Genomic DNA, 10,941 nt, shown 5'->3' with positions numbered 1-10,941 from the left:
CTAAACTTGCTCGAACAAATTGTAAGTATCAGGTGTCAAAGAGGCATCAGATTGACTAACCCTACCAACTGACATTTACATACTTCTCTCATCCCCTTACTTAGTACCCACTAGCACTTCTTTCAGTCTATCCACTTGATTCAACTTAATTTTCAACTGAACACAGACAAACAGTCATTTCATATCCTAAAAAAGGACTCAAGGTTTTAGCTAACAATTTACATATTTAACAACAAACTGATGCCTAAACATAGGGAATCTCTTCCAACTAAAATATCCTATTTCACAATTTCTTCCATAATATCATAAACTTCTACAACGAAAGAAAGGTAAATGTGTATATCACCCAAAACAAATCATTCATAATGAAATTCACATCAAAAGTTATCCACAAACAAAGTTTAGTTCATAGCAATTAAGCAATTAAAATTACAAAAAGTATAGAAATAAATTTTCAACCTCAGCACAATGGCGACCATTCTTGATAAAACTTAGAAGATAAAGAATTTTTACTCTACCTAAATGCCTTAACCGGTTGAGATTTTCACTTTGTTCAATTGACCACAAGAGTGTTCACTTTCCCCAATAAGTGAACACTACATCATAACAGAAAACCAACATTAGTAATAGTTCCTCAACAACATATATTCTATCAAAATCTAACCACCCATCAATCTAAAAAAACAAGCTTAAACTAACTAAAACATATAAGAAAAGAGTAAAACAAAAGAAACCCAATTACCAGAAACCCATACGAATAGCAGCTCATTCTTGCCTCAACCTTGAAATTTTTAGGTGGAGCACGAACTACAGTAGCAATAACAAAATTAAAAGCATCAGTCGTTGAAGAACACTCAGAAGTCTCTGAAGTAGCTCTATGATGACTTCCTTTAGAAAACCCTTTCCAACCTAAACTCAAATCTCCTTAAGAGCTTCTCCATAGTTTCCACATCTTATTCTTATTACCACTAACCTTCTCCTACAAAAAACATAATACCCAAACCTCAAAACTTAGTAAACAATAAAAAAACAAGAAGAAATAAACCAAAAATTGAGTTTTTTTTCAGCTTACTTGGTCATCTTTTTCTGGTTTTTTCATACCAACTGCATGTTGATGTTAGCCATTTCCCTGAAGCACCCATTGTTAAAAACCAGATCTTTGAGCTGATTCAAGCTTCAAAACCCCCAAAATATTCTCTTTCTTCGCCTACAAATAGTTTGAGAGAGAGAGAGGACACTCGAAGAATAGGTGGTTGGAATACTCTCAGCTTTGATTACAAAAACAATAGGATGAGTGAGTAAGGATCTTCTTATAGACCAGCCTGTCTTGAGTTGACAAACTATTGGAAAACAGTTGGCAGCAAGTGAACGAATGTCGTGGAATTACCAACTTTCCCCACACAAAATCCTTGTCGACCTAATGCAACATACGCACTATTAGACGTAAATTGACCACTATGATGTGGTTTCCATATCACTATGTTTGCTAGAAGATGGTGATTAATGATAGTATTCAAGATGTCTTCCTTAAGCTCCGCACATTGCAGATTATGGATGACACTACTCCATGTACCATTGTGTAGGAGCTGATTCACAGTAGCATCAAAAGGAAAATGGAGCTCAAGAACTGCCTGTGAGTGGAGGAGCAAAGGACTGTTCTTACACCACAAATCATGCCATAGAAGAGTATTCTCACTATTAGCGATAGAGTACTCAATGTGCTCTTTTGCATCAGTTCTACTTTTGAGTATATTCCTCCATGACCACGCACAGTCAGAAAGAATATTCATGGTCTAGAAGAATTTTTTCTTGATGTGATTCTGCTATATCCATTCAACCCAGACACTCTCATCCTTTGCAGTGACTTTAAAGAATATACCGCAATATACACTCTTATTCCAAACCTTCATATTCATAATACCCAACCCTCCTTCCTCTTTTGATTTACAAATAGTATGTATACTTGCTTGGTGGAGACTTCTTTTGGAATCAGTCCCACTCCAAAGAAAGTTAGCACATAGTTTTTCCACTTGTTGTAAGATAGTGATAGGGAGAATACATGTTTTGGACTAATAGATGTGGAATTGGCTAAGAACAAAAGAAATCAACTATAATCTACCAGCATGAGACAAAAACCTAGATTTCCAATCAATAATATGGCCAATGATTCTCTCAATGAGGGGTAAATAGGCAGAGAACAGAGATAGTCTCAGATATCGAACAAGAGGTTTCACAGGTTCTATGTTCAAGATATTTGCCAAATCCAGAGTAGTCTTCTGACTTAAAGCACTAGTCATGATGGTTGTCTTATGAGAATTAATTTGAAGCCCAGTAGCATCCCCAAATTCCTAAAGACAATCTTTGAGAGCATAGATAAACTGCACACCCCCTTTGCAAAAAAACAACACATCATCTGCGAAGGCAATTAAGGTGAGTAACTTGTGTTTTCTTACATTTCGAGTGGTACTTCATCTGGCGGGAACATATTTTTTCCTTTGATAACACAACATAAAATCTCCACCACTATAACAAAGAGATACGAGGAGATGGGATCTCCCTATCTAAAACCTCGAGCTCCAGGGAAAAAACCCTTAGGAACACCATTCACTAACACTGAGTAAGAGGGAGAAGAAATACACATATATATACCCATGACATGAATTTAGGTGGGAACTGAAATCTTTTTAGCATGCATGACACAGTGTCCCAGCTTACTGTGTCATACGCCTTCCAAATGTCGAGCTTGATAGAGCACCTAGGTGTCCCTCTCTTCCTATCATAACCTCTGAGGAGTTCATGTGATAAAAGAATATTATCTTGTATCGATCTTCCCGGGATAAAGGTCGAATGATTTGAAAAGATAAGTGAATCTATTAAGATTTTGAATCTATTGGTGAAGACTTTAAAGACACACTTGTAGACAGTGTTACAAAGTGCAATGGGTCTGAAGTCTACCACTTTAGACGGGTTGCTCACTTTGGGGATGAGACACAAAAAGGTGGTGTTAACTCCTCGGGGTATCTTGTTTGTTCTGAATACATTCTGGACTGCTCATGTAAAGTCTGAACCCACCACATTCCAGCAATGCTTGAAAAAGAATGGTTTAAAACCATCTGGACCTGGCACCTTGTTATTCGGCATATCAAAAAAGGCTTGCTTGATTTCCACCTCAGTTGGACATTCATCGAGTTGTTGTTGCAGAGCAAGAGGAACTATATCTCAAACTTGCAATTGCATAAAATAATCCTCGTCTCTAACAGGAGCAGCAGGTGAGCCTAACAGAGCTTTATAGTACTCAAACATATATGAGCGCAACCACTTCATGTTGACCAGAGGTCGTACCTTGGTCTGAAGAGATGAACCATATACCACTCCTAGCTTTCTTTTCTATGATAGAATTAAAGAAATAGGTGGTTCCTTTTTCCCCATCCTTCATCCAGAGACAATCACTTTTTTGCAGTATATCGATATCTTCTGCAAGAGCAAGTCTTTATACTTCTTCAAGGCCACTCTTTCCTATTCCCTAATCATTGCATCATTTCGGTTTTGTTGTAGGAGAATCTGAATATCTTGTAGTTCCTGCTTGGATATTGATTACTCTTTCATGAAGGTTAGAGAAATTTAGCTTTGCCCACGACCTGACCTTTTCCTTGAGTAGTTTGAGTTTCTGAATCAACACATACATAGGGTTGGAATAGGTGGGAGTATTCCAAACATCCTCTAGAATAACAAGGAAACCATCTTGGATCACCTAGAAGTTGCAAAATTTGAAAGGCTTTGCAAAACTCTTGAAGTCAATCCACTGTAGTACCATGGGTGAGTGGTCTGAAACTCTTTGTGGCAAAAAATCAGCATTAGTAAAAGGAAATTTCAAGTGCCATAGATTATTAACTAGACAGCAATCAATTTTAGACATGATATTAGTAATCCCAATGGATTTATTAGACCATGTTAAAAAAGAGACCATTGTACTTAAGATCAGAAAGACCTGCCCCTTGCAAACACAAGTTAAAATCCACTGCTTCTCGAGGATGCATAAGTTCTCATCCAACCCTTTCATTTGCAAACAAAATGTTGTTGAAGTCCCTTGTAACACACCACGGGCCATTGATAGAGTTGTTGATGAGCATGATATCATGCCATAGTTGTAGCCTCTCATAATGGGAGTTACTTGCATATACCTCTGTCAAAAAGAAGTTTTCATTTTCTGAAAGATAGACCACCTTGCAATGAATGAACTGTGATGATTCTGAAATTTACTAGACACTCACGAAGAAAGGATCCCAGTAGGCCCAAATTCAGGACTGTTATTATAGTTGTGGACATGTAGTTGCCAAGAAGGGCATCATATATTCCTTATTTCATCATACTTATGGATTCTAACTTTTGTCTCCAAGAGACCAAAAAAAACAAAGCTTCTTCTCGATCCTAATTTTGTTTATTTCCTTAGCCCTCTGGATGTCATTGGTGCCTCACATTCCATATACTTAAAGGAGCAATCACCTTTAACGGTGTCTTTTATTTCTTGAACCCTTGGGACGACCCCTACTCTTTTTCCTAGTACTTTTGCTTGCACTATCATCCTATGGTTTATTATGTGATCTCAGGACAGGGCCCTTCTTTTTTAGTAACAGTGGAGTGGTGTGCTCAGCTGGTTCCAACTGAATTGTATTCTTATCATCAAAGTATTCGGTTTCTTCGACTGAGATTTCATCATCATCTGACATTTCTCTGTCTCTAACATCCACTGCTAGGAATCTAGGATGTTAAAGGCATTGCAATCTTCATTATACTGCAATTCTGACCCAGATGTACTATTAGTAATATCGGCCAATGTCTCTACATAAGGTATTATGGCAGACTCCTGCTCCAAAGAATAAGGCAGCAAGGGACTACACACTTCTAGAGCTCTTGTTGGAATATCCCCTCGAAAACTTTCCTCTTGTCTAAGAGCTAACTCTGTACTCACAACTTCTCCTACAATATCCAGAGCACTCTTTACTCGATTAGCATCTGAACACTCATGCACCACTACTTGGGTAGTGTTACATGCTATTGCTTCAGCAGTATTCAGAGGCTGTGGCACCACTTCCCCATTCTCTGTTCTCGGACCGCCACTTTCAGGATCAGCAGGCCCTTCAGCCGCACTGGGAGTTGCATTACTACCTGACCCACTTAGTTTCAAATAGTTTATAGTCTTGTGATCAAATTTCCTTCAATTGCCACATAATTTAGGAACCCAGCCATATTATACTACTATTCTTCTTACATCATCACCACCCATATTAATTTCGAAGGATTCAGGTAAATCCACATTTATCTCAACTAACACACAGACTCTTGCATACGTAAGTATCTTTTGGATGCTGTTAGGCCATCCATTCTTTGTGGTTTGCCTATTCTACTAGCAAGGAAACCCAACCCCTCTCCAGTCTATAGGTCTTTGGGTACCCCATGCAAATTTGCCCAAGTAGGAATAGCTTTGACTGTCTTTGTCTTCTTTTCAATCTCCGGTGACCATTCTATAACAACAAAACATCTACCACCAATAAAAACCGGTCCAACTTCCAACACCAGACGTCTATCTTCTTCATTTTGAAACTTGAAATAATACAAGTCTGCATCCGACACCATTTCAAACTCACTCTTAGTACCCTACCTCCAAAACGATTTTGAGTTTCAAATATGTCTCTAGAACCCTCTCTTTTTATATATATATATATAAAGTGGGGGTAGGGTAAGCTGAGGTTCCATGAGGTTCCATCCATTTTATTCAGAGAAACAGCCCCTGCTTTTTACTTTTGCTGGGTTAAAATTGATAATGTGGGTAGTCGAACCTAAGTCCTAAAACAAGATAGTCTAAACCCCTAGCTTTATTCTTCGCTGTTAAGAGCCGCAGAGTGGTACGTTTATTCTACTTTATCCTAGTTGTTTTTCTTACAAATTTATTTCCCTTGACTTGTTGATTTCCCTTATTTATTTATCTATGTACAAATTTGTTTCAATAACAAATTTATACATATATTAAACCCGATCGTTTCTTCCCAAATTTTACTTTCAAATTCACAAAAAAAAAAAAAAAAAAAAAAAAAAAAAAAAGGGTAAAACAAAGAGAATAACATAATTTAAGTTATCTGATTGTCGTCTGTCTTCTTCTTGACTCAGATTACTGTTCTGAAAGCATGTCCCTTTCTTGGCTTGACAAACCTATAGACCTGTGGACCTGTGGACACTAGAAAAGTAGGTACCCAGAGTTTCTGAGTCAACCATCAAGAGGCACGCTAAACGCCAATGCGTTATGATGGAAGGTCATTACGAAGGTGTTGTCCCCCCTCTGGCAAGCGGGCTTCGGTCTTTGCTTTTTCATATAAGCTCTTTTTTGGGTGAACAGCCGAGAGATGTTTATTGTGATGCTGCGGACGAAGTCTTGGAAGTTGTGGAAGATGATAGTATCACAAAGGACCAAAAGAAGGAGGAGATTGAGCGTCGGTTGAAATTTACGATTCCTGATGAGGTTTTTGTTGATATGGAATCCTCTTGTCGGCTTGTTTTGCAGCACGGGTCTGCTCTTGTTGGTGATGGTGACGGTGATGATGAGGAGGAGGATGGTGATGTCCATTCAGAGAGTGGTGACCGTGAAAGATTTGTGTTTGATCCAAATCTTGCTGTATCGACAGGAGAGGGGGAGTTTCTGCTTCCCAAGGGCACTGAAGTATCTGCATTCAATGGCTGTGAGACCATTAACGTGCCGCCATTGTTGCCTGAGCAGCTCGATCTGGGTGAAGTGCAAGTGAAGGTCAGCACCATGCCCTGCTTTGCACAACCAGCCTTTACAGGGATGTCTCATTTGAGCACCGTACCGAGTAAAGTCTATCGTACTGCCCTTTTCATGCCTCATAATATACTACTCTGTTCCCCTATTGGAGCTGGGGACACAGAAGTTGCGTTACTAACCATACTTCAACAAGCCGTAGATCCTTCACACATAACCAGTGGGCGTAAGATTGTATATTTAGCGCCTATGCAAGCCCGTGTTGCAAAAGTGGTCCTAAGTCTCTCCATTCGGCTACGAGATTATAATTTCTTGGTCAAGGAGCTAAATTGGAACCATACGCTGACTTGTCAACAGCTCCAGGAAGCTCACATAATTGTTACTACTCCTGACAGCTGGGATGTTGTGTCAAGAAACTCTGGGGATGAAGCCTTTTCTCAGCGTGTCAGTCTTATGATCTTTGATGAGATTCATCTTCTCTACGATAGGAGAGGTGCTGTACTTGAAGCTATTGTTGCTAGAACAGTTAAACGAAATGAGACCTTAAAAGAGCGCATACGGTTGGTAAGGCTATCTGCTTTGCTCCCAAAGCGTGATTGTGAATATTTAGCCTCGTTTCTGTAGGTTTGTCCCTCGGTGGGACTGTTTTATTTTGACAACAGATACAAGCCCTGCCAACTTGCTCAGCAATATATTGGGATGGCTTCCTTGAAGCCCCTTTGAGAGATTTCAATTAATGGATGAACAGTGTTATGTGAAGGTCGCCGCTGTAGCTGGAGAGCATCAGGTTCTTGTATTTGTCCATTCCAATGGCGAAACGGTCAGAACTGCTCGTGATATTTGAGATACTGCTCGTGCTAATAACAAACTTGGTTGCTTCCTTAAGGCGGCTAGCACAAGTCTTCTTCACTCTCATGCTAAATCTGTTAAAACCGATGGTCTCGGTGCCCTTTTGTCACATGGATTTGCTTTTCATCACGACGGAATGGCAATTGAGGACTGCCAAATTGTTGCGGACCTCTTTGCTAATGGGCATGTTCAAGTCTTGGTTTCAACTGTTGGACTTGCTTGGAATACCAGTGCGCAAGCTCCTACTGTGATCATAAAGGGTACACAAAGTTACAATCAAATTAGAGAAACATGGACTGAACTTAGTCCTCTGGATGTTCTACAGATGCTTGGCCGTGCAGGGATGCCCCAGCACGACACCTATGGAGTAGGAATAATCTTGACTAATCACAATCAGCTGATGTACTATTTTTTGCTCGTGAATCAATTTCTTTCCATTGAAAGCCAGTTTCTGCCTGAGTTGCCATATCACTTGAATTCAGAGATTGCTCTTGGAACCGTTAAAAATGTTGGAGAAGCATGCCACTGGGTTGGTTACACACACTTGTGCACTCGAATGAGTCAGCCTTTCTTTGATCTCAAGTCAAGGAATCCGACTGCAATTGGTGATGTTCTATCGGATAAGTTTAGGACCGAACTGGTAAGCTTCAACCTTTTAATTTAGTACATTGAATTACTGTCTTGTCCATTCTATATTCTCAATCAAACTTCTTTGCAATATTTCATGTTTTATATATTGAATAGTTCCAGTTCATTATCACATTTGAGTTATCTTTTTACCCTATTTGCACAATGAAATTTCAACCAATGGTCTGGTTTTTGTCCCTAGCAACAGGGATTAAAACTTGGTATTGGAAACCTTGTTTAATTCTATTATCTTGTGAAGTTGCAATTTTATGTCTCGTCTCTTATCAGCCATTGCTCCACTTTTGGGGAAGTTATTATGTGTGTGCCTCTGGATATTGATCATGCCCACAAACTATGTGTTATACCGAAAATTGATGAGTTATCTCTAAAGCGTGCATCCAATGATTCGTAAAAACAAAATCTTAATGTTAGCTAACTCCTAATTTCATGATTCTGTAATGATTGTATGTTTGCATCATTTACGAAAAGTTTGATCATTGCCTTTACATTTTTTTGGATTTGGTAACTAAAGTTTAAGTTGAAAAATGCTAAAGTTGCAGTTTATACTTCATATTGTATCGTTGTGATGAGGTTGATGGTGGAATGGTGGATCAATGTGTGGCAGGCACTCATTTCCACTTTTGCCTTGAACTTTGACATTTGACACTGAAGTATCCTTTTAGATCTTTGGCACATACAAACTCTTGATTGTTTGTGTTTTTAGAAATTTTAAACTAGGTTAATGTTTTGGGCGATGATCTCTTAACTAAATGAAACATCTCTATCAAAAAAATATCATAATTGAAACTTCTACACATCAATGTAGTTCCCAATCTGGAGAAGTGTGGACTATTTTTTTTTTTCACAGTTATTCAGAGACCATATTTACCATGGGGAGAAAATTTCAGAATCAACTGAATCATTTGAATTTTTGGGGAGAAGAAATCTATCTGTAAAAAGTCGGCCTGATCTAAAACTTCTTGGTGCAATAAGTGCCATGAGTTTGTGTTAAAGTAATGTATTTCCCAGGAACCCCTATGTGTTCTTAGCTTTTGTGGTGGTTTAAAAAAGAAAGAAACCAAGTTAGTTTGTCTTAGATTTCTTTTGTTCTGTGTGATTTCAAAAGAAATGGAAAAGCTACTTGGTGGGTAATACCATAGAAACATTGTACAAGACTACATGTATGAGTCTTCATTTGTGATTTATTATAATATGTTTTTAAGTGAAGTCACGTAGGGTTACTGAAGACCATTTGGTGGAGAGAATATGCAATTTTCAACCTCTGGTGCTGGTGAAATTTTGCTTTGTATTTGAGTTATCTACAAATGTGACCCTAAATATTCTGAACCTGTTTAGTTCTAAATCAGTACTTCTTTTTACTACTATTAACATTATTTTTATAGGTGGTGACTGATTTCCTTTATCTTGATCTTAATTTGAATGTTTGTAGACTCATGCTGCTGCTACAATTTTGGCCGAAAATAATTTGGCCAAGTATGATCCGAAAAGTGGAAATCTCCACACTACAGAACAAGGCCACTCTCTAGCTGCGTGTATACCAGTGGAAAGATACATTACATATCACGAGCACCTGAAGCTAGAAATGGGTGGTAGTAAGCAACATAGGCTAAAAATATCACTTGGTGAAGTGCTAAACTATTCATCAACCGAGGATTCATCACAGGACCTGGAGTTCAGTTATGTGAGCGACAGGCATACAGAGATGTTAGGTGAAGAGTTCTTAGCCAGCCACTTCAAAGGTATTATGTAGCCCCCAGTTTTATGGTACTGTTTTTATTGATCCTGTACAATGTTTCACTGCATTTCTCTTTTGTTTCTGGAACCATGTCTGTTGTTGGGGATAAAATAAATTATTAATTTCTAGTGGTTGTAGCCGTTACTATGCTTTATATAACTGGGCACTGCCTAGTCTCAACCAAGGCCCAAAATTTCGATATCGGTTCATATATCGGTGTACCCAAAAACCGAGATATATCGGATATATCGGATATATCGGATATCTCGGTTTTTTTGGTGACTAATCTAAAGTTTCTAAAATATCGGATATCTCACCGATATATCTCGGATATCTCGCCGATATATATCGGATATATCGGATATTTCGGAAATTTCAATATTAAATTATTAAAAATTGGTCAAAAAGTCAACCGATATATATCGATTATCTCGAAATAGATATAAACTTTCATTCGGAAATTGATATATTCGAAAAAATGGGGTTAACCAATTTACCGAGATATATCGGCGAGATATCGGATATCTCGGCGATATTTTGGGCCATGGTCTCAACAGTTTGAATTTGATATGGACTTGGGAGTACCATTTAAACGTATTAGAATTCAACGATTTCAGTTTTAGTACATATGATTTGTTAATCTACTAGTTAATGCCCGTGCCTTCAGCACGAATTTCATAAAGAGACATTGTCAATAGTGTGTGATATAAAATTGTACATGCACTTATCTAATGGAAAAATTATCCATTAGAACTAACTCTGTGATGATAGAACTCTTTATTTGCTAGCACAGAATGTCTTTTGAAGATTCTCTAATTACTTGTGTGATGCTAGAAAATGAATTAAGAACAACAATCTTTAGAATTCATCTGTTCTGCATGTATTGATGCTTATTGTTTACTAACACAATATTAACATATGAAATGAAAAACGAAGA

At 38.1% G+C, this 10,941-nt stretch overlaps 1 protein-coding gene across 1 annotated transcript; it reads left to right on the top strand.

Moving 5' to 3' along the window:
• Positions 1–4,511: 4,511 nt before the first annotated feature.
• Positions 4,512–10,144, top strand: LOC147503893 (DExH-box ATP-dependent RNA helicase DExH12-like). The gene is made up of 3 exons (XM_086557037.1): positions 4,512–5,903; positions 6,166–8,261; positions 9,699–10,144. Exon 2 carries the CDS (start codon positions 6,299–6,301, stop codon positions 7,394–7,396), a length of 1,098 nt encoding a protein of 365 aa, XP_086413163.1. The 5' UTR covers positions 4,512–5,903; positions 6,166–6,298; the 3' UTR covers positions 7,397–8,261; positions 9,699–10,144.
• The last annotated feature ends 797 nt before the right edge of the window (positions 10,145–10,941 follow it).

Source organism: Coptis chinensis, chromosome 4 (assembly GCF_015680905.1).
Source record: "Coptis chinensis isolate HL-2020 chromosome 4, ASM1568090v1, whole genome shotgun sequence".
Taxonomy (NCBI): domain Eukaryota; kingdom Viridiplantae; phylum Streptophyta; class Magnoliopsida; order Ranunculales; family Ranunculaceae; genus Coptis; species Coptis chinensis.
The sequence above is the reverse complement of the archived record's forward strand: the minus strand, read 5'-3'. Positions and strand labels throughout refer to the sequence as shown.

Coding starts and splice junctions, on each gene's coding strand:
- LOC147503893 (XM_086557037.1), top strand. CDS start 6,299: ATGATGGAAGGTCATTACGAAGGTGTTGTCCCCCCTCTGGCAAGCGGG.